This window comes from Mauremys mutica, chromosome 14 (assembly GCF_020497125.1).
Source record: "Mauremys mutica isolate MM-2020 ecotype Southern chromosome 14, ASM2049712v1, whole genome shotgun sequence".
In the NCBI taxonomy this organism is placed as follows: domain Eukaryota; kingdom Metazoa; phylum Chordata; order Testudines; family Geoemydidae; genus Mauremys; species Mauremys mutica.
The window spans coordinates 29,047,073-29,071,801 of NC_059085.1; the positions used below are offsets into that span (position 1 = coordinate 29,047,073).

The following is a 24,729-nucleotide window of genomic DNA, read 5'->3' on the forward strand; positions in this document are numbered from 1 at the left end:
AGAGGGATTAAGGTTAGTGTAACTGTGCTGGTCAGGTGTGTGGATTTTTCACATCTCCGAGCAGTCTAGTTATACTCAACCTTAGTGCTGTCATTCAAGGGAATCTCTGAAGGTTAGGACGACATTCCGGCCATGCATTAAATGTACATTATAAACATTGGCTATCAGCATCACCCACTGTCAATGCACAATTTGTCTCCCAAAAGCTAAAGCTGTTTCAGCAGATATAATTACATTTGCTGTGGGTTTAAAACCTTCAGATTAATGAGAATGGTACCAAACCTACTATGCACAATAAACCAGTCAAGTGAAGAACATCACTATGTGGTGGGATCCCATGACTATAAATAGAGGTACTTGAAAGAATGAACCTATAAACAGGCTCCTGTATCTCACATCAGCTGTGTGTTTTAGGACTTCATGGAGGGTAATTTGAAGAAGCAGGCATGTAAAATAGTTTTTTTAACAAATATTTAGAGGAATGCAGCAGAACAGTGCTCCTATTGTTGATATTTAATATTTTATATCATTAAAATGTTTCACCAAGTATACCCTTGTATACAAACTTTGTATTTTAAGGGGGATGTGATGATACAAAGACTCACCTAAAGAATCCAGTGATACCTAATCGATACTGTATGGTTACCACCACCAAATTCTCATAGACAGATAATGCAGACCCATCAAACATTGAAGCTCCACCCAACAACAGAGCTCCTCCATGGATCCACACCATAACCTGAAAACAACAAATCTGGTTACAGCTCTCTCTAGCTGTGACATCTCTGATCTCATATGTAAAAACCCAAATCAGTACATTACAGATTGAAGTTCTAATGCAGATGCACAAGCTGAATATTGGACATAAGCTAGTGCTCATGTTACACAGACTGTCCTAGAGACTAAAATCCATCCAATAGGCAAAGCAAGGGCAGAGGCAGCGCCACTCTTCTTCAGGTGTGGTGAGTTACATAAAGCTTAGATAAACATGGGCTATGTTGAGCCCTATTCTGAGATTTAGACTGCTAAAATGCAGACATGAATTATATGAAAGGGAGGTATGGTCCAATAGAGCTAGGGATGCTGGCTCTCATACAGATTCCCTTTGTGCCCATAGGCAAGTCATTTAACCTCTTCTGCCTTATCTGTAAAATGGGAATAATGACAAATAGCAAGCCAATCCCCTATTACTCCTAGGAGTTCATTACTGCTTGTAAAGTGCTATGGAAGTGATATGGCAGGATGCAGAAAGGCTTTTGAAAGACATTAAGAAGGAACCTGTAATAGTTTAGATCAGTGGTTCCCAAACTTGTTCCACCACTTGTGCAGGGAAAGCCCCTGGAGGGCCGGGCCGGTTTGTTTACCTGCCGCGCCCGCAGGTTCGGCCGATCGTGGTTTCCGGTGACCGCGGTTCGCTGCTCCAGGCCAATGGGAGCTGCTGGAAGCAGCGGCCAGCCCGCGCCACTTCCAGCAGCTCCCATTGGCCTGGAGCAGCGAACCGCGGTCACCAGAAACCACGATCGGCCGAACCTGCGGGCGCGGCAGGTAAACAAACCAGCCCGGCCCGCCAGGGGCTTTTCCTGCACAAGCAGCGGAACAAGTTTGGGAACCACTGCTTTAGATATAACTCTCAATTATGTCTTTCCAACAAAAAACAGACTTCCCTCCGCAACTCTTAAATAACGAAGGATGTGTAAAAAGCATGGAGGGGTAGATCTAGGGAAAGGACCTCTGTCTCCTCATCTGGAGAGCTGCCAGAACAATTACTTCCAAAACGCCTTTCTTAAAAACTACTCTTTAGCTTGGATTTTGGCTTCAGTGAGCACTTCCAGTTCTACAAAATTAAGGGGATACAGACAGTGTCTTGGCTGCTGCCCAGGACGATTGGAGGAGCTCAATGAGCACTTGTAATAATTGCCCATGGTTTAGAAACATTACTTTTGTACAGTAGCTTTGCTTACAGGTAACTTGGCTTTCTCATTGGAATGGGCAGGGGTATAAATATTCAGGTACAAACAGTCTTCAGAAGTTGAGAAGTTAAGTTGTTTAGTTGGAAAAATTTCTTCACATTTTTCCAGTATCGCCTGGTCTTGTAAGCACCTTAAAGAACAGAAAGGAGAAGAATGTTCTTCACTGTTATGGTGACAAAAATATCCATTATCAGTTTCACTGGAGGATGTTACAGTTCATCATACATTTTAAAAAAAATCATTAAAAATTCAAATCCTGATTCTTTTTATTTAAATCAGATTTTTTAAAAAGTTTACATGCTGCTAGTTCTTTCTTCCCATTTTAGTATGAAATTGCTAATATGGATGTTTTGTACTTGTTTCATCAACTAGACTGCTGATTAGCAGAATTTCAGTTTTTACATGGAGATTTTTTTCTAGTAAAAAGTTTCACACTGAGGTCCTGATTCAGCAAATACACAGATGATTAACTTCACTATTTAGGTAGTCTCACTGAAACCAACTGAGCTATTTACGGGAATATGTTAGTGTTTGGCAGGGTCAGGGCATTAAAATGCTCATTTCTGTTGAAAAAATCAAACACAGGGCCTCATTAATATCCTTATTGTGATAACTCCACAAACCCAACTCCAAAACTGATAGCAAATAGCACGTGCTATATTTTCAACCAACACTATTTTCCAATATACGGAACTTCCACAAATCAAGAAGGCTGAAATTCTTCAAGGGTATACTCCTCCATTATAGTTTGCACTCTGAAGTCAAAGGGACATTTGCTCACTTATGTCTAAAACGGTCTTCTATTTTTAAGGATTTTGTGTGTGTATAAAAAAGTTCACAACAACTTGGTTCAGGCATTGAAAGTCTCTGCAACTTTTGAAAGTCTCTGCAACATTGTTAACACAGGAGGAATTTTGTTTTAAGCCACTAATAGATTTTTTAAAAATAAAAATACAGTTTTAGCTGCTAATGTTGCAAACACTGTTGCACATGCTTAACTATAAACACATGACTAGTCCCCTAAAGTCAATGGAACTATTAACGTGAGTCAAGTTATGTTACCACTTAAATATTTGCAGAATCAGGATGTTAATTTTTCAAATATCTGGGTTTTTTTGCTTATAGCAGTTTTGTAAAATTCAAATAAGGTACCCTACCAGTAGCACCATTGTTTTTAAAACAGCACTTAGAATTTAATTCGTTATAAATTTAAATCTAAAATTGCAATTGCACAAGTTTTCAAATGAGTTTGACAAAGCCTCAACCTGTTTTAAATCAATGATTTAAAAAAAATCAAGTGATTTAAATTTCACCACCCTATTTCATCAGCAGCTCAATTTTCCATTATAAAAATGGTAAAAAATTTGACATCAGTTAGGTCATTTTAGAAACTTAGGCATTTGTAATTCTTCCTTCATCATATTACTTATTGCTAAATACAACAGTAAAGAAGAAAAGAAAAAAGTGCCAAACCAGTTTCTCTGCTCTTCCTGTAAGCAGTAATAGTTATTACATACTGCATTTCACAAGACCCCACCAACAATGTGGTCTAAAAATTAACTCTTTGAGGTGTTAACATCTAGCAATGGTAATAGTTTAAACTTGTATAGCACCTTCTATCCAAGAATCTCAAGCAAATACTTACCAATTTCAGCTGAGTTTCCCAGTTAGCATTTAGGTGTGGAGGACTTCTGTGAAACCATCTATATGTTCTCCAGTCACATTCCATAGGATTATCACATCTGTAACTGTGTGTCCCATTAAGACCAGCGTACCTTAGAAAGCTAGGAACCCCAGCACTGTTGTTTGAGGGGTTTAGCGCAAGAGCTGTGCAAACAGCCCTTGCTAATAAAATAGTATTAAACCTACACCAGTCTGTGTGACTAGATTTACCATCAGGGCAGTTTTTCTTTATTGTGAAAGTACCCTCACTGGGCCGAAGTTCTCCCCTAGGATAAACACCTTTACACAGTGAATAAATTCAGTTTATTTCAGCCAATAATGCTACATTTAAAAAAAGTAAAAGATGCATAATTTCAAGCACAAGGATTCTTACACTGGTGGAAAAGAAGTTGCGTCTCTCACACTGATCCATGGTTCAGCTGGTTGTGGTGGGGAAAATCTCAGGGCTCCCACAGGCGGTTTTGCAAAAGGAATTCCAAGAAATACATTTGTAAGTCTGTCAGTTCCCTTGACAGTAACCCATTTTCCTTTCAGTCGCCCATATTTGGTAGCCACTTCTGGTTGTTCGATTTGTTGTCCTGTATAACATAAAATAAATAAATAACCAGACAAGTTAATGGCCTGATTCAGATTCCTGGTGACTTAATGGGCTTCGGATCAGGCCCTACTAGCACCAAACACTAGTACTCATAAAATTTGCTTTTTTTCCCTAGGGCTGTCATTAACTGCAGTTAACTCATGCGATTAACACAAAAAAATTATTCATGATTTAAAAAATTTATTTGATTAATCACACTTATAACAATAGAATACCAATTGAAATTTATTAAATATTTTGGCTGTTTTTCTACATTTTCAATATTGATTTTGATTACAGCACAGCACAGTGCTCACTTTATATTATTATTTTTTATTACAAATACATGCACTGTAAAAATGATAAACATAAGAAATAGTATTTTTCAGTTCACCTCATACAAGTACTGAAGTGCAATCTCTTTATCGTGAAAGTGTAACTTACAAATGCAGATTTTTTTGGGTTACATAAGTGCACTCAAAAACAAAACAGTATAAAACTTGAGTGCCTACATATCCACTCAATCCTACTTCTTGGTCAACCAATTGCTAAGACAAACAAGTTTGTTTACATTTACGGGAGATACTGCTGCCTGCTTCTTATTTACAATGTCACCTGAAAGTGAGAACAGGCATTTGCATGGCACTTTTGTAGCCAGTGTTGCAAGTTATTTAAATGCCAGATATGCTAAACATTCGTATGCCCCTCCATGCTTCGGCCACCATTCCAGAGGACGTGCTTCCATGATGATGATGCTTGTTAAAAAAATAATGAATGAATTAAATTTGTGACTGTACTCCTTGGGGGTAGAATTGTATGTCTCCTGCTCTGTTTTACCCGCATGCTGCATACATTTCATGTTATAGCAGTCTTGGATGATGACCCAGCACGTGTTAATTTTAAGAACACTTTCACAGCAGATTTGACAAAACGCAAAGAAGGTACCAATGTGAGATTTCTTAAAATAGCTACAGCACTATACCCAAGTGCTTTCCAAAATCTCAGGGGAACGATGTGTGGAACATGCTTTCAGAAGTCTTAAAAGAGCAATGCTCTGATGTGGAAACTACAGAACCCAAACCACCAAAAAAGAAAATGAACCTTCTGCTGGTGGCATCTGACTCAGATGATGAAAATGAACATGCGCCAGTTCGCACTGCTTTGGATCTTTATCAAACAGAACCCATCATCAGCATGGAAGCATGTCCCCTGGAACGGTGGTTGAAGCACGAAGGGACATATGAATCTTTAGCACATCTGGCACGTAAACATCTTGCAACGCCAGCTACAATAGTGCCATGTGAATGCCTGTTCTCACTTTCAGGTGACATTGTAAACAAGAAGCAGGCAACATTATCTCCTGCAAATTGTAACCAACCTTGTTTGTCTGAGTGATTGGCTGACCAAGAAGTAGGACTGAGTGGACTTCTAGGCTCTAAAGCTTTACATTGTTTTATTTTTGAATGCAGTTTTTTTGTACATAATTCTACATTTGTAAATTTAACTTTCACGATAAAGAGATTGCACTACAATGAAAAATACATTTTTGTTTTTTACAGTGCAAATATTTGTAATAAAAAATAAATATAAAGTGAGCAGTGTACACTTTGTATTCTGTGTTGTAACTGAAAATATATTTGAAAATGTAGTAAACATCCAAAAATATTTAATAAATGGTATTTTATTGTTAACAGTGTGATTAATCACATGATTAACTTTTTTAATCGCTTGACAGCCCTACTTTTTCCTCTTCTCTTCAAAGCTTTCCATTGTTTTCATTGGCTACAGTAAGTGTAGCTATCACAAACACTGATTTCTTCCATTGCAGTGTACATTCCCCCCAATATCAGACATTTTCCCATCATTGGCTTTCTCAGTAGCTAGGAAAAAAGAACCTTGAAGGCCACCATTTTGCAGTGAGGTCCAGAGATGGCCCCAATGAAAACCGCTGATCCAAACCACCACCAAACTTTTGAGTGTTTGAAATCTGGATCCAGTGAGAATTTTGTGACTTAAATCTTGAGTCCATCCCTATCGACAGCACATGACTAAAAGCAGGCTCTAAAGTTAGAGTACAATTGTTATCCTATCAATCATTATATTCAGTCCTGCCCCTGAGCAGCCTAGCACACAGTACAAAGTTCAGTATCTTGTGTAATCTGGTAAGTTTCCCCTGTCTTTGAAAGCTCTAATATTTAGAACTAACATTTAAAGGAGTGCAGCAAAAATATTTTATGGCTCTGGTCAGTACTAGCCACACTCTCCCCAGACTGTCAGCAAAAGAAACACTCCTTATTTTCCTTGAAAAGAACCTGCTCTGAAATATAGGAGTGTCAGGATTTTTATTTTTTTTGGCACTCCCTTCATTCTACTGCCTTCAGCTCTCATAAGCAGTGAGGTGCTGGAAAAGCACAGCAAAAACAACCCTGGAGTATGTATACAAAGATGACTAGATTTAAAAAGAAAAAAGAAAAATCTAAAGCTGTGTGCAGAACACAGCCAGCCTAAGCACTGGAGATCAGAAATGAGCCTGCAAACACAAGAAGATAAACTCAGATCTGATGTAAGCAAGTGAAACTCTGTTGTAACTTAGTGGATAAACTTTTTAACTGGAGCTACAGCAATTAGGAATTTGACCCAAGACCTCTGCTGTAGAAACAACAATTAGATAAAAGCTGAAGTAATTTAGACCTCTGATCCAACAGAGTTAACCATATAATGAGCAGCCTTCGTGTGTGCTCTGGATAGATTTTGATAGTCAACTTAACATTTCGACTTTCAGACCATGCAGATTTCCTTTCAAATATTTTATGTACTAAAATTAAAATTAGTCTTAAGAAAGACTGTGGTGACAAATGACCAGGAAATTTGCACACTCCGTCACACATTGTCTCTGTAAAAGTGAAATAGATCAATTCCTGAGAATAATACGCCTTTGTGTCCAGTGCAAGCTAGCTCTTGCAAACTCTCTGCCAACTTCATTTGGGGGGAAAATTAAAATAAAATAGGATTTTGGTTAAAACCAACACAGAACCAGACAGAACCTGATTGGTGGAATCCCTGAATCCCACTCAGTGATTGCCTTTAAAGTAAGACATTTTATTCCTTACCCTCAGCTAGAATTGTGATCACCCATGCTGCACAAATCAGGGATGAAAGCAGGGAACTCCTACCAGGAAATGACATTTTCTTCTGTGCACTTGAACACTGTGTTGTCTTCCTTGTTTTAACTGCTGAAAAAACAAGTCCAAAAGTCACACTACAAGGGCCCAACTATGAGCTCACAATTACATTCTCTTTCAAACACATGGTAGAAATGTGTTGAAATCTGTTTTTAAAACTCAGTTTTGACCTAAACCCTGACTGAAAATGAGCTAGTAGTTTTGGGGGGAAGTCAATATGATACCTGTCACAGAAAATCACCTGGGAGTAATGATCACACTCCCTGCCCTGCCCCCATTTTGAGCCACACCTGTGTCACAATCATTCTGAGTTCTTCTTTGCTTTCTGAAATGCAGGGTAGAAGGGCAGATGAAGCAGTTGTACAAACTATTTGAAATCAATTCAGCAAGGAAAAGCTGATAGAACTCACTACAAAATTAGGTTGGTGCACTGAGAGTGTATTTCAATAAACCTGCACCTCTTAATGGAGAGGGAATATTGTTCAATATAATAGTCACAATACAGATCTGTGAGAGGAGTGCACATGTGGCTGCTTACACTCCACATACCCAGACTCAGAGTGGGGGACAAGGCAGGCAACCTGAACCCCCCAGGTCCAAATGCCTGTTGTGTACCATCGCTTCCCCCAAGTTGGCAGCACTTGATTCTCTAAGGCAATTGCACCAGGCAGAGAGTCGACGCCTCCTCTTCTCTTCCCCTTGCAAGGGATGAGGAGCTGTCTGGAAAGAGGGCCAGTCTCTCAGACAGCCCCAGGACATTCAGTTTGAAGGGTTTGGTCTCCCAGAGTCTATTGCCTCTTCACAGGGTTGACCTGCAGTGTATTGCCTCACTATGAGTCAGGGTGGCTTTGGGAGCGGTGCATCTTGTGGCTGTCTCCTCGTCAGCTGGACTACCTGTGTTACCAGCAGTCTCTGGATGAAGCAGCCTTCTTCCCGTTCACCACCCCTTCCTGTAGTAAATTCCCCCTTTTAAGCTCCTTCTCCACCAGGAAGAACAAGCCTAGCAGGTAGGTCTCCTTAGCGTGGAACAGGCCCAGAAGAGCTTGTTAGCCTCTTTGTGACGAGGCAGTTCTGGCGGGACCCAACTGAGAGTGCCAATTCAGGAACAATTGCTCAAACAGGGCAGTCACAGCCCTAGGCTGGGGTTTTTCCACCTCTAAGGCAAACCAAACCAGCCAGACAAAAAGGACTTCGGTCTCACCCCACTGGCTAACCACAAGTCACACGAGCAATTTCCTTACACACTCCAGTCTCCCAGTATCACCACCAGTGCCACTCGTCCTGGGGATGACTGGTTATGAAAACCAACACCCCAATGAAAGAAAAAGGTTCTCTCGATCCCAAAGGACCAAGCCCCAGACCCAGGTCAATATACACATCAGATCTTACCCACAAAAGACGCTGTTGCCAATCCTTTAGAATCTAAAATCTAAAGGTTTATTCATAAAGGGAAAAAGGTAGAGATGAGAGCTAGAATTGGTTAAATGGAATCAATTACATACAGTAATGGCAAAGTTCTTAGTTCAGGCTTGCAGCAGTGATGGCATAAACTGCAGGTTCAAATCAAGTCTCTGGATTACATCCCCCGCTGGGATGGGTCAGTCAGTCCTTTGTGCAGAGCTTCAGTTTGTAGCAAAGTTCCTCCAGAGGTATGAAGCAGGATTGAAGACAAGATGGAGATGATGCATCAGCCTTATATAGGCTTTTCCAGGTGTAAGAACCTCTTTGTCCTTACTGTGGAAAATTACAGCAAAATGAAGTCTGGAGTCACATGGGCCAGTCCCTGCATACTTCGCTGAGTCATAAGGCGTGTTTGCATCCTCTCCATGGGTCAATTGTGTAGCTGACGGTCCTTAATGGGCCATCAAGCAGGCTAAGCAGAGCTAACACCAACTTGTCTGGGATATCACCCAGAAGCACATCACCAACTTGAAATACAGACAGTATAGAGCCAATATACATAACTTCAACTAAAAATGATACATGCACACAGACAGCATAATCATAACCAGCAACCCATAACCTGGTCTTAGACACCTTATATGACCCCCTTTACCTAAGATTTGGCGCCACTACAGGACCTTGGTTGCAACCCATGTTCTATATGGTCCCAATTTATATCAATTACGTCACACTCTTCCATACCAGTGTGAGGGTTTTTGATCCTTCACATATCCAACCACTCAGGATAGGAAGGCCGTTCGTGTTGGGTTGAATCCGTCCCTGATTTCCCATGAAAAGAAGTCGGCGTTAGTATGGTCCTTTCCTGTCTGGTATTGTACTCAGAAACTATACTATGGTTGTAGTGCAAGATACCATTCTGTTATATGAGGGTTTGTATCCCTCATGGTCTGGATACAATGTAGCTGTGTGTGATTGGGGATCAGGGAAAAGGGGCTACCCAAAAGGGTATCTACTGCCCATTTGATAGCTAATGCCTCTTTTTCAATAATTGACTACAATTTTTCCCTAGGAAATAGCTTCCTGCTTAAGTATAGGACCAGGTGTTCCTCTCCTTTGAAGTCTTCTGAGATGACTGTGCCGAGACAGGCAGGCATCCATGTGTAGCATGAATTCTTAAGAAAAATCAGGACAAGGCCACCTCCTAACTGGTAACACAGATAAGTTACTTCATTCACAGCCAACTTACATTTCCCTGGGTTGGTCGTAAGTCCCACCTCTTGAAGGGCTTTTAACTCCACTATTAAATGCCAGAGGTGGGCTTCCCAAATGAGACTATAGACGATGATGTTATCAAGATAGGCCACTGCATATTGATGGTGTAGGTTGAGGAGCTTATAAATAAGTCATTAGAAGGTAGCCACAGTCTCATGGAGGCTGAAAGACATGGTCTTAAACTGGAAGTCTCCAAAAGGGGTGGAGAAAGTGGTTTTCTCTTGCAAGGAAGGGGACAGGGGATCTGCCAATAACCTATTGTCAGATTGATGGTGCTCAGGTGCTTTTCCAGTCCCAACCATTCTAATAACTCATCCACCCTTGGGATTGGGTATTGAATTTCGTGATGGCATTGGCCTTCCTGAAGTTGATGCAGAAAACAATGGTACCGCCTGGTTTGGGAACAAGAACCATGAGGCTTCTCCATTTACTTTTGCATTCCATCATCACCCACATCTCCAGCATCAGTTGTACTTCCTCTCGGACCATATCCCTCTTGTACTACTTGTACTTCCTCTCGGACCATATCCCACATCCTTCATGGCAATGGTCCAGCGTTCTCTCAGACTACCTGCCCTGGGGTAGTCTCTAGGGAATGTTGGACCTTGGCAGCTGGAGAACACCACTGTAACATTCCCAATTAGATGGCAAAATTATTTCCTTTGTGTAGTGGAGCGCTCTTCATCCCTTGGTACCACTGCTGGAGCTTCACCGCTGGGCACCTGAGGCACCTGGTTCTGCCGGAACAGAGATTATCAACAGGGCGTCCTGTGCCCTCCAAAGTTTGAGAAGGTTCACATGGTTTCTTTCCTTATCCTGGGTAGTCTTATCTCTAGACCATACATCCTACCTGCCTGACAATCTTGAACAGACCTTGTCAACAGGCCATTAATTTAGACTTGGCTGAGGGCAACAGCTGAAGAACATTGTCTCCCATCTGAAAAGTCCATAGTCATACTTCCCTCATTGTAATTTTGTTCCTGGGTGTGTTGGGCCTTCCTCAAATTCTCCCTGGTGAACATCCCTACACTTCTGAGTTGCTCACTTAACTGTATGATATATTGGATTGCACTTAAGGCCCCCACATCTTGTTCTTCCCATCCTTCTCATCACAGATCCAACCAAGATGCTGTGCAGTTGGGAACCATAGAACAACTCAAATGGGGAGAATCCTGTAGAGGCTTGTAGGACCTCCTTTATGGCAAACAGGAGTGGTAGTGTTACCCCGAAAAATGGATTTGGGGGCACCCCTAGAATAACCTGCATATCGCCCCTTTAGCCTGTCCTTCCCAAGATATGGGTTTCCAGGGCAGTTAAGGAAACACCAAAGGATGTGGCTATAACCTTCCAATAAAATGATTGACACAGGCAGTATTTTCTCCTAAATAAAGTATCTTTTATTAATGTAACTAATAATCCTTACCACTGTATAATCTACAAATAAAAATCAGGCACAAATCCCTTATTGCAAGCTAAAGAGCAATTAAACCGCAATAACATACAGTTTAATGATACTGAGTGGATGCACTCTGTAACGGCCAATCCATTGCAGATCACTGACAGCAGTTCTTAAATGTACTTCAAATTTTACATAGGTAATTTGTGATTAACAACAGAATTGTATGCATCTTTATTAACACTCATAATACTATACATTATGCTATACTATGCCACACTTAAATTTATACTATAATTAAAACTAACGGGCTTACTCTATCCACTGACTTTAGCCGCTACTGCTACTGTTGCTGGTTTTCCAGATTGTTCTGTTCTGCTGCTTCAGGTCAATTCTCTGCTTGATCTTGCCGTCTGTTCTGCTCCAGCAGCAGCTCTCCTAACTCCTCACTTCTTCTCTCTCAGCTGTTCTAACCCATCGGCCTTTTATACTGTGCTCTCAGCTATCAGAGCTTACTGCACAAGCTTATCGCTAGTTGTATGCCACAGAGTTATGCTGCACCTATTTGGCTTTGTGACAATTCTATAGAGTGGTTGTTTTTTTCCTTTTTAGCTGAACTTTAAACTTTCTGGCCTGCTGTCAGCAATGAAGTATTATGTGACCTGCAGCTTCTAATAGTGGACTGACTTTTACCTATTCAAAATGGAAGCTAGGGACACAAAATGGCATCTAGGGAATCTCTCCAGTATGAGTGGAAGTAGCTGGTCCCACTGCCTGGGTTTGTCACTTCAACACCCCATTCAGGGTCTTATTAAACCACGCTACTAGACCATAGTCTGCAAGTGGTACACTGACATCTTCAGAGACTTGACCTTCAGAAGGGAGCATAATTCCTGTATCAGTTGGGAAGTGAAGTTAGTCCCGTGGGCTGTTAATATTTCACAGAGAAACCTTCTGAGTGAGACAAGCTTCAAGAGCTCTGGAGCTATAGCTGTTGCTTTCGGGAAGCGGAGAGGCACAGCATCCGGATACCTGGTTGCATAGTCTACAATCACGAGTATGTACTGATGCCCTGCTGCAGTTTTTTCTAGGGGTCTGACCTTGGGCCACCCAGAGGCGGGGGCAAGAGGGGCAATTTGCCCCAGGCCCCGAGCCCCACGGGGGCCCCCACCAGAGTTTTTTGGGGCCCCTGGAGCGGGGTCCCTCACTCGCTCTGGGGTGCCCGGAAAACTCTTGTGTGGCCGGGCGCAGGAGCTTCTGCCGCTCCCGGTCTTCGCCGGCGGGGGGTCCTTCCGCTCCGGGGTGGAAGGACCCCCCGCTGGCGAATTACCGCCGAAGACGGAGCGGGACCCGCCGCCGAAGCGCAGCTCGGTCTTCGGCGGTAATTCGGCGGTGGGGGGGCCCTTCCGTTCCGGGCCCCCCCGCCGCCGAAGACCCCGGGGCCCCGGAATCCTCTGGGCGGCCCTGGTCTGACCATGTCTACTGTGATCCTTTCAAAAGAGGTGTAAATCAGGGCAGAAGCACAGGCACCGAACTCCATTGGTGCTCCGGGGCTGGAGCACCCACAGGGAAAAACTAGTGAGTGCTCTGCACCCACTGGCAGCCAAGCTCTCCTCCCCACCCCACCCCCCGCCTCACCTCCACCTCCTCCCCTAAGCGCACTGCATCCCCGCCTCTCCACCTAGCTCCCAGTGCTTGTTGCCGCGAAACAAGCTCTGGGAGGGAGCGGGGAGGAGTGGCAATGCGGCATGCTCAGGGGAGGAGGTGGGGCCAGGGGCAGGGATTTGGGGTTGGAGTCCAATAGGTGTAGGGAGGGGGCGGAGACTTTGGAGGAAGGGGTTGGAATGGGGGTGGGGCAGGGGAAGGAGGGGGCAGGGCAGGGTGGAGTGGGGCTAAGGGCGGAGGGGGGTCGAGCACCCACTGGCGCCAGCATAAGTTGGCGCCTATGAGCAGAAGGACCAACGGTGCCTTGGGAATCCCTGTGCTGACACTCTGGGCAGGAGGAACAGTATTCTCTCACTTCATGGTGTACGCCTGGCCAATGGACTTAAACTAATATCCTGGCCAATATCTTCTCTCGCCCCAGGGGGCCCATGCATGTACCAACTGCAACACGGCCTGGCAGTACCAGCACGGTACCAGCAGCTGGTCTCTCACCAATCCAGTTTGCTGAGTCTTCTCAATTTGGTATAAGTGTTACTTCCTGAGTGCAAAGTGTGGATACCATTCACCTTCCTCAGACTCTGTTTTAATGGGGACTAGTTGCTTGTGGGAATAGAATGTGAAATGCTGAGATTGTTTAGGCTTCTGGGACGAGCCGATTACGCTGGGAACTGTGTATAAAGGGCTGGCCTTGGGCCCGCTCTCATCGGCCAGCTAACTGTAAATAGGATGATAAGTTAAACAGGTGTCTAGGATGATAATTACCCTATGGGGTTACAGCTGCGGCTGTGTAAATTTAGTTAACCAATTAGCAACTGTTTGATTGCTTGCCATAATTGTATATAAGAGCATGCTGGAAATGAATAAAGAACTCTCTGCTTATGATCACATGGGTTGTCAGACTCTGTCCATGCTCTCCTGCGATGCAACAGTTGCTCATATGCACAGCTTAACATAGGGTTGCTCCTCTGTTCTAACAAGAAATTCCCATTCCGTAAGAGGACTTCCAGGTCCTGGTGGCCTGCTTCTTTCTTCCGGTGAGGGTCTGCAGCTGTGTTGCTCAGGACGTCCCTTCCCTGGGGCCACTGGCTTCCCCAAGGTTTGCCAAGCTCTGGTGAGCTGGTGTCACCACTTGACCCCTATTCTCACTTGCAGCCCAGGCCAGGGTATTAATAACCTGCCATAAAAAGGACCAGTCTAAGCCTATAATCATGGGGTAGGCCAATTTTTCTGCTAAGGCTGCAGTTATTATGCAGTATGGGCTCCCACCATCAGCTGTAGCTGCTGGCTGAGGTATGTCTTGACATTGCCATGGATACGCTGAAGGTAGATTGTGGTTTTGGGAGTGGTGTTACTTCCCACCAGGGAGGCCTAGACCACCGTCTGGCTCAACTTCCTTTGGACCATCACTGGTGCCATCAACTTGGGGAGAGGGGTGTTTCCGTGCCCAGGTTTCCACCATCCAGCCCTGGGCGTACTCTCACACCATCACTGGGCACTCCCCCGATATGTGCCATCTGCCCACATGAATAGCATGTTAATGGGCTGGGGTTGCCAGCCTCTTTCCTAGACTGAGGGCAGCTCACCTGTGGGATGTTGGCCAGACCTTCATCTATGAGCCAGGCTTCAGTTGTCTGGGCTGCCTGGCAGGCTACTGGCAGCGCTGCACTCGTACTCGGCCTCCTTGCCCCCCTTGGGCTGACCCAGGCATAAGGGGTGGCCTGCCCATTTGGGAGCAGGGCTGGCCTTAGGCACAGACGAACGGGGCTGCTGGTAAGAGGTCAGTATTACCGGAACCTGTGGCTGAAAAGCTGACCTGGAGACATAGGCACTGACTCCGTGGGTGCGCCAGGGCGCCAAGCACCCACAGGGAAAAATTGGTGGGTGCTCTGCACCCACCGGCAGCTCCCTGACTTCCCCTTCTCACCTCACCTCCTCCATCTCCTCCCCTGAGTGCGCCACTGCGTCCTGCTTCTCCTCCCTCCCAGCGCTTGCACCGCGAAACAGCTGTTTCGCACGGCAAGTGGTGGGAGAGGGGGGGGGAGGAGGAGGAACGTGATGCGCTCGGGGAAGAGGTGGGGCCAGGGTGGGGATTTGGGAGGGGTCCAATAGAGACAGGGAGGGGGCGGAGTCGGGGCAGGGCCGGGGGTGTGTGAGCCCCCACCGGCGTCAAGGGAAGTTGGTGCCTGTGCCTGGAGACAAGACCCAGTGAGCAGCCAAGACCCAGCAGAGAAGTCTGGGCCAGCATCAGGTCCACAGCCGTGGACATCCAATACAGCAAAAATCTATATCCTGCACTCTGAGCTCACACTGTAGAGAGACTGGGGCTAGGGAGTTTTGGACTCAGGATCCATCTGTGGTTGATCAAGTTGATCAAACTGAGGCCTTGGCTACACTTGAGAGTTACAGCGCTGGTGGTGGCTTTATAGCGCTGTAACTCACTCCCCGTCCACACTGGCAAGGCACATACAGCGCTGTATCTCCCTGGCTACAGCGCTGCACGTACTCCACCTTGGCGAGAGGAATAAAGAGAATAGCGCTGCTGCTGCCACAGCGCTGGGGTGCCAGTGTAAACAGGGAATAATCTTACTAAGCTGTAACTGACCTCCGGAACCTTCCCATAATCCTAAGTAAAGAAAGATAACTCTCTTTGTTTTGTTGTGAACTCGGGGCTCTGGGACCTGCTTATCAAAAAAACAAACATAGCTCCTGTTTGCTGTGAATGAGCTCCCTTTGGAACGCCCACAGCTAGTGTTTGCTTGAAGAGAGGGGAAGGAAGGGGCTTGAGGAGAGAAGCAGCCCGGAGTGCGGGAGGGAGGGAGGAGGAGGCTGCTTATCTGGTCTGTGAGGAAAAAACCAAAGAGGGCTATTTGCTTTCAGTGAACGGGTCAGAACTTGCAAGTCAGCTGCTGACACGGTGTCGGCTCCAAAAATCCATTCTCTCTCTCCCCCATGCTCCCTGTCACATTACACCTCCCCCCATTTTGAAAAGCATGTTGCAGCCACTTGAACGCTGGGATAGCTGCCCATAATGCACCGCTCCCAATGCCGCTGCAGATGCTGCAAATGTGGCCACTCCAGTGCGCTGGTAGCTGTCAGTGTGGCCAGACTGCAGCGCTTCCCTAGTCAGCTGTACGAAGATAGGTTTAACTCCCAGCGCTGTACAGCTGCAAGTGTAGCCATACCCTGAGTGTTTATCCTGATAATGGCATTAACGTGATTTGTGGGTAAATTCCTGCCTCCCCAAAGGGTAGTAGGAGGGTTCTCCACTCCAAGGCAAGGAGTGGGAGTCTGGAACCCACTACTAGCCAGGGAACCCCCACTTTAATGACATAATATTAAAAACAAATATTGGAAAAACCATCCTACTACCCTTTGGGTTGCTCCAGGTGATCCCCATAAGAAAAAAAGGAAAAGAAATCTTGCACATTAGAAAATGAGGAAATGCAGTGTTAAGGCTGAATCCTAGCATTATCATTACACCGTTTTTTGTCAGAATATTTAAAAAACTATAGCCATTGACAACTGCTCCTAGGTCATTTGCGGAAGTGGGAGTCTACAGACAGAACATTCTCTTAATTCATTTATTTTCACGACGAACATTTCTCTATGTACTACACTATGTCACTTTATACTAACGTAGCAGTTCTCAATCTAAGGGTCATTACTACTGTTGGGGGAAGGGAGCAGAATGGGGGTGTAAACCTGCATCTGTCTGAAGGAATAATTTCACTGCAGACTTGATGCCCCCTAAAGCAGAGAACTTCTCAGAGGGAACCACTGGCAGCCACACTGCCCCCAATACAGCAGATCAAGTCAGAGCTTTGACTGGAGGCTGCATAAAAGCTATGAGAAATGCTCCTCCCTGTCTTTCATAGGATTACATGTAGAGATATCTTTTGTCTTGATGATGAATTAGGGCAGATCTCAGGGTAATTATTTACCTTTCTGGTATTTCTTTGTGGGCTGACTACCAGCATGTTTGAAGAAGCCCAGAGATGGGTCACACCCTAGGAATGTCAAAACTCCGACAAAGTGCCTTACATTCCATAGCAAATCAAGATTAAGAAAGAGTAGACAAGAAAGCTGGGAGAGAAATGGAGAGGATCGGAATTCACTCCATGCAACTCTGTACATTACGGAGTGACAGCTGGCTCCTCGGAAAATTCTATGAAATCATGAGGGAGAGAGAGAGGCCTGAGTTTGTGCCTGGCCACAGGCTGTGAGAAGGGGTTGCTTCCTGAGCGATGACAGAACCAGCAATGATCAGAGTCTGTAAAATGTCCATTGCAGACTTGAGCTCAGACTAACTGCCCACAGGGGTTTAAGCGGTCAGAGGACTAAAGTATACGACATCGAAGTGTGCCATGGTGTAATGGATATTTTGTACAGCAGCTTTGGATGGATGGCCTGACTCTCATACAAGTGCGTGTTGAGAAGCAGTTTAAATGTTTCCTTGTTCCTACATGGAGCCCCTAGTTACTGCCTTTAGGCACCTGGGTAAGGCTAGAGCTGATTGGAACATAAAAGAAAAGATATTGTGAAGATTTATCTGAACATGGTTGAGGGGGAGATTTTTAATTGGAATTTAAAATGTTGAGAAAAAATAAACTGCAAAATCAATTTTTGGAAAATTGCAATGAGGTTCAGGAAAGACCAAATGTGAATTCTGCAGACAGCTGGAACCTGAGTTTCACAATTCTGCAATTGCACTTCTGCTGCCATTTAGTAACAGGATATGTTATAATTACATGAAAGAAAACTTTCACCTTCCTGTCTTGTAGCACTAAAGAGGATCTTCTCCTCTGCCTTGTCCCTTAAGTCATTGCAGCTGAACTGGTTGTTGCACAGCCATATAAATTGGCAATTTCCTGCAAATTATTTAAAGACATGAACTTAGTCTGTTATATAAACTCCATGAAGTCTGCCTAACAAAAAACTACTCTGCATGCATTGCTGTAGAAGATCGTCTCAATGAGCTGATACGGCAGCTGGATCGGCACAACAATTGCTGATAAGTCTATCAAGTGTATAATACCGTAGTTAAAAATTAAGAAGCATTGAACAGTTAACACTGTCAACTCAAAAATCACATGTGTGATTTCTATTGTTTCAAGTAACACCTGAGGTTACTGTACACTGAAAGGAGTTGGGGTGGGGAAGGAAGCTTCTCATTTGTTTACTTTATGCATATGATAATGTTTTAGGAATAGTCCATGTCACTATTTCCCCTGTACAGCTAGTTGGCTACTGATGTCTGCTTCTCCCTTGCTGAAGAGGAGAGTAAAAACTCTCAGGGATTAGAAAACCCTCTTTAATATAAATAAATGTAATAAAAATAAATAAATAAAAAATCCCAATGTAGGCTGCTCTGTCAGAAACTGTTTTTTTTAAATTAGTCAATTAAACAAAACTGAAGTTGGCAGTGCAGTTTTACTTGACTTGTATGAAATGACGTATCCAGTCAAAGAGATGAGGTGGGTGAGGTAATATCTTGTATTGGCCCAACTTCTGTTGGTGAAAGAGAGAAACTTTCAAGCCTACACAAGTCCTGAAGACCTGTAGAAGAGCTCTGTGTAAACTCATGTTTGTCTCCTTCACCAACAGAAGTTGGTCCAATACAAGGTATTACCTCACCCACCTTTTCCCTCTAATATCCTGAGACCCACACAGCTGCAACAATATTGCAAATGTCCAGTCAGTGACAGATCTGGGAGTAGAACCCAAAAGTCAATCAGTTTATCCATCAGAGAAAGTGAATAAGGAAAAGTTATTTACTTGTTCCCATAATATAAGAACTAGGGGTCACCAAATGGAATTAATGGGCAGCAGTTTAAAACAAATAAAAGGAAGTTCTTCTTCACACAGCGCACAGTCAACCTGTGGAACTCCTTGCCTGAGGAGGTTGTGAAGGCCAGGACTATAACAGGGTTTAAAAGAGACCTAGATACATTCATGGAGGTTAAATCCATTAATGGCTATTAGCCAGGTGGGTAAGGAATGGTGTCCCTAGCCTCTGTTTGTCAGAGGGTGGTGATGGACAGCAGGAAAGAGATCACTTGATCATTACCAATTAGGTTCACCCCTCTGGGGCACCTGGCATTGGCCACTGTCGGTAACCAGGATACTGGGCTGGATGGACATTTGGTCTGACCCAGTATGGCCATTCTTATGTATCAGCTTTAAGTTTTCTATAGTTCCCATCACCATAAGATCTAAGCAGTACTGATTTCCTGTCCCTGCTGCGAAGATGAAATTTACCCAGGTGCAAAGGGGTCCCTGGCCCTTTATAAGACCTGATACCTTGCTTTGGGTGAAGGTGGATTAACAGTGCCTCTAGGAAATAGGCTGCAAAGGGATCCCCTACAACCCATTGTGTACAATGGAGAAATGCTCTGACCAGTCCCAAACAGCATCTTAATTGGGGGTTGCAATGAACTGGTGGTGCAAAGAGTAGAATTTAACGGCAGGACCATCAGCTGGTATAAACCAGTAGCTATTCTGACTGTGATGCAGTTGTGCTGATCTACACCAGCTGGGTGAGCCGGCCCTGAAAGTTCAACTAATTGAGCAATCAATGTTTTGAATATGTTATGAATATTCAGTAAAGAATAAAACAGAACATCTTGCCAAAAGAATCCAAGGAGACCTATTCTGTACTGAATAATTACCACGACCACATTCTCATAAACTGACAATGCTGACCCATCAAACCAAGATGCTCCACCAAATATAAAATTGCCTCCATGAATCGACACCATCACCTTGGAAAGCACAGGAGGAGAAATGCTTTTATGTATTGCTCTGCAGATTTTGTTTGATATGAATACTTTGAAAATTATATTTTTTTAAATAAATGACAAACATTATTATATATACATTTATTCATCTGAAAATTATTGAAGGATGTCTAAGATTTAATCACAGCCATTTGCAATCTAAAGGAGCATAAACCAAGACTCATATTCTTGTCAATTGATGAAAATATTAAAGGAGCCTATAGAAATATTTAAAAGACCCTAAGAGAGTTAGGCACCCAAATTCAATGGGAGGGGAGTGTCTGACTCCATTAGGTTGCTGTGAAAATCTCATCGTACAGTTCTTAATATCAAAATAACACTTTTAGTTTGTGTTAATTTTTTTTGCTGACTAATTTCTGAACAATTATCAATTTAAAATCATCATTTACATTAGGCAATGAAGCTTCATAATACTCACATGAGGTAGAGAAAGATACATGGGGAATTCCTCACTCACCACTGTAACAGAGACAACTCTGGAGTGGAACACAACAGCTGTGAAGCACCTAGTTTCAGCAGACAGAATACAAGGAATTGGAAATTGTCCACAGGTAAAATTTTCATTAAGTGCTATGATGGGGTCAGGCCAGACAGCTACAGTAGAGTGGAGGAAGACAAGTATATTAGACCTAGAATAAGCAGGTCCCTTGGTAAGTGAACAGGGGTTACTCTAGGTTAATTAAGACACCTGGGACCAATCAAGGCCCTGCCAGAACCTGTTAAGAGCCTCCCCTCCAGCCAGGTAGGAGTGTGTGCTAGGAACTGTGGGAGGAAGGCAAGGTACTGGAGAGCTGGGTGATGCAGATGCTGGCAAGCACCAGGAAAGACACCCTGCAGGTGCAGAAGCGAAGGGTGGGAGAATACCTGCCTGATGAGACTGAACTGGGTGTCTGGTTGGTTGCCACCACGCCCATAGGGGCTACCAGAGACTGAGTGTCCCTGGGAGGAACCCTGCTCCGGCAAGTGTGGACTGCAAGCCCAGGGCCATGGGGGGAAATCTCTGAGGTAAAGAGGAATACCCCAGTCTGGAAGCGCAGGACCCACCGAGGCAGAGGAGAAGCTCTGCCACAGTGCCCAAGTTACTTAGCAGCCTAAGTCCCATTTTCAGAACTTACTTGGGAGCATAAGGGCCAGATATACAAAGGTATTTAGGTGCCTAACAATGCAGATAGTGCCTAATGGGATTTTCAGAGTGCCTATGCATGTTACACACCTAACCTGACATAGATGTAGACTCCTAAATCACTTTTGAATACTTTACCCCACATCACCAGAAGTAATATTCCTTTTCTTATGCAAAGTTCTGAGACAGTCAAGAGTACCACCAAGCCCTGCAGCTGCAATGATTTTCTAATAGCACCAACGTTTGTACAACAGATTTGCTTACAGGTAAGTTGGCCTTCTTGTCTGTCTAGGCAAGTGTGTAAACATTCAGGTAGAAACAGGCTTTGGAAATTCTGGAGGCATGGTGTTTTTCTTTCCTATTTTTCTCATTTCTTTTCACTGTGGCCAGGTCCTGTGGGCACCTACACAAACAAAAGGAAAATATAAACAATAGATAGTATAACTGTAGCAGTAACAATACATTAGCTGAAAGGGAACAATCTCCCCTTGGGCTGAAATTCCATAGAGAGTCTTGCACAGGAACAGCAGAGAGCATGTCCCCTAACTTGTAAACACTTTGAATTATCAATTCTAGGCTGGAGCAGCATGGACCAACAATGCTGGCTTGAATTACAGTGGAAAAGGTCACTTGCATGTTCTACACCACCAGTAATATGATAACCTGGGTTGCTCTAAATGGCAGCCAGGACTGGTCCAATGACTAGGATGACTGGCCCAGGAACAGGATGCTATAAACAGCTTTACAGACGTCCCTCAGCTGCAGCCAGTGGTTAGGGTGGAGATGAGAATCTGGGCCTAAGCATCCTTAGCCCAATTTTGGATGGGTCAAGCAAAACATAAATTTAGAATGATCTAAACAAAGTTTGAAATATTGACTCCTACATCTAGGACAAACGCAGTGGCAGTGTGCTTCCCCCACTCAGGCCTTGACCTCAGAAGCTAGAGCCGTTACTAGACCAATGAGCAAACAGGAAGTATCATGCGCCAGTAATAAATTCTGACTGTGTTTTGTCTTCAAGTGACATTTAATTGGGAGAAGAGCAAGAAGAGAATATCACTGGTGAAAAATGGGAGCAATTTATTGCCAGTGACCAGAAAATACACAGGGATTCACATTTTAAATTTGGATAATATAAAGTATTGAACAGTCTGTAAAATATCCCAACTAAAAGCATCAGGGGTTACTTGCCACTGACTTCAGTTGCAAAGATGCTGCTGACCTAATTGACAAATTGCCCCATGTCCTTTGCGGTGGCCCCATGGTCATCCGAGTTTACTGGACTGCTACATTAGAGCACCTTAGTTACATATAATACCCGGTACATGTGTGGAGGGTCATTCTACATATATGATAGTGATTGTGAGGCCTCCACATAATACTTATGATATGGAGAGCAAAGAACTCAGTGCAGAGGGCAGGTGCACTTTGCTAGTTAGGTGAAAAGCTCAGACAAAAGCCAGGGCTAAACTTGGAAAACGTGTCACCTCTGGGACCCTTGCTTTGTGCTCTGCAGAAGTTACTTACATGGAGCTAGAGAACCAAGTGCAGAAGTACAGCTTTCCCTGCACTGTTGAGTAAAAGAAAGGATGTTTGGAAGAATTCTTTGTATATTTCCTATTCACGTGCTCCTTATGAAACACTTCAATATTGTCAGCAGACCGCCAGCCAATCCAAATTCCTCATCGAGGGCAAATTCTTCTACATCTTTCACAAACAAAGATAAACAGAGCAAGCCTGAGATAGGAGTGAATGACTGTATACAGATCTTACAATAGTGGCTAGGAAGTTGAGTCTCTCAGACCATCCGATCGTTCAGCTGGTTGTGGTGGCAAGTCTCAGGGCTTCAACATGTGGTTTTGCAAAAGGAATTCCAAGGAAATTCCATTCACGAGTCTGTTCCCTGCATGTTAGCTTGTTTCCCTCAGAGTTGCCATGTGCACAAATCATTTCTGACTGGGCATCTTTCTGTCCTGTGTAATGTATAGATACATTAAGATTAAATCAGCACATGCACACTGGTCAGATAGGTTTCTCCAAGAATGAGATGATGTGCAAACATTTGCAATGTTTCTTCTTTTCCCTTTCATTTGTGTTCAGCAGATTTCAGTTTTAAATTTGTGCAGTCACAAACTCTTTCTCCCAGTCACTCACTCCATGGAGCTGACCTTGACAATGAGAGTGAGGGTTGGGCAGGAAATAGTTTTCCTGTCCCACAAGAATTTTTGAGATTTTGAAACACTTTCCCCATCCTGAATCAGGACGATTTCAGATGGGTCAAGCAAAACATGTTGTTTAGATAATTTTGAAACGTTTCATTTTGATTGTGACCTTTCAAAAATATTTACCGTTTTTTAGTATCAATTAACTAAAAATTTCAAAACAAAAAGTAATTTTGAACTGAACAAGAACACTTCTCATTTCAGATATGCTGAATCGGGGCATTTTGACAATTTCTAAACTTTTTCTTTCAACTTCATCCAAGTTGGGAACCTGCCCTTTTCCTGTGACCAGATTTGGTTTTGATTAATCAGAATTGTCCAACAAAAAATGTTTAATTGGAAAACTCTCAACCAGCTCTCCTGACAGCCACCTGGTCACTGTGGAGCCTGAGGGATCATTTTCTCAAAGAACGGGCACTTATGGTAACAGTAACTCACCCACAAAATTGGCACCCAGGAAGGCACATCTGCATAGGCAGCCAACTGCTATGCTCACACTTTTATGGACATAAAGTCAAGCTTTTGCTGGCACAGTGGTGAACTTCTTTGAAAATCTGACCTTTAGCTTGCAACTTGCTGGTGCAGCTGTTTTCCCACAAGCAATAATAATGAGATCTTGATTCTGACCTTCAGTTCCAATACTAGTCTAGTCCTGCAGCACAACTCGGGGTCCAAAGCAATGAAATCCAGCCAGCAGCTGCCATCCTTCTCTCACTAGGCTCTGCAAGTAGTTTTTTGTTTTCACTTGCTCAAAGAGCTGGTTCAAAGGTCCACGCTGAAGAAGATATGATAGCGGGCTGATAGTTGAATTCTGTTTTGAACATATATATTGGGTTAAAATACGTTGAGAGCTGTGTTCAATACCCAGTGTAAACCCAATCCTGGAAAGAAAGTAAATAATTTACCTAAATCTGAGAATAAATCAGATGAAACGTGCAGGAGCCATCTGGGAGCAACAAAAATACCCCCATTACATCCTTAAACTGCTTTTAATCCCAGGGGCAAGCAGAACACCAAACCTCCCCCAGCCTACTGGTACCTCTTGGCACTTACTGACATGCCTGCATAAAAAGCATGTCAGTCTCTTACGAACCAGTTGGAATCTGATTCCAGCAACATGTAAACGTTAATCAGACCCACTGGCAAGTGACATTGCACTGGTGGAATTGTACAGCTACATTGTATCCTCCAGAGACCTAATTTTTCATCTCTAAAATCAATTCTCCATTCTCACCTCATGTAACAAAAATAAAACTGCACTTTTGAAAGTCACTGCTGTTTACCTTAGAGAAAGGACCAGGGATGTTAAAATTAAAGGGCAGGTTATAACCACCTTGTGCAGAGTGCACAAGGTCAGAGAGGGCACAAAGCCAGTCACAATGGCAATCCTACAAGCAGCTCTCTGCCAGCACCCCATAGAGTGCAAACTACACCAAAA

General features: G+C 43.7%; 1 protein-coding gene across 3 annotated transcripts in view; it reads right to left on the reverse strand.

The window, feature by feature from the left end:
* LOC123349402 (fatty acyl-CoA hydrolase precursor, medium chain-like) overlaps nucleotides 1–20,454 on the reverse strand; it is a 31,527-nt gene extending 11,073 nt beyond the window's left edge. The window contains exons 1-5 of one of the 3 annotated variants that reach the window (XM_044987423.1): nucleotides 20,365–20,454; nucleotides 7,341–7,463; nucleotides 4,027–4,231; nucleotides 1,962–2,100; nucleotides 606–739 (exon numbers count right to left, since the gene is read on the reverse strand). In XM_044987423.1, coding sequence (XP_044843358.1) covers nucleotides 606–739; nucleotides 1,962–2,100; nucleotides 4,027–4,231; nucleotides 7,341–7,416 — 554 coding nt within the window. In that variant the 5' untranslated portion in view covers nucleotides 7,417–7,463; nucleotides 20,365–20,454. Of the gene's footprint in view, nucleotides 1–605; nucleotides 740–1,961; nucleotides 2,101–4,026; nucleotides 4,232–7,340; nucleotides 7,464–11,800; nucleotides 11,955–20,364 lie in introns of those variants that run through there. The other 2 variants (XM_044987421.1, XM_044987424.1) reach the window with 2 other exon arrangements.
* Between the last annotated feature and the right edge of the window lie 4,275 nt (nucleotides 20,455–24,729).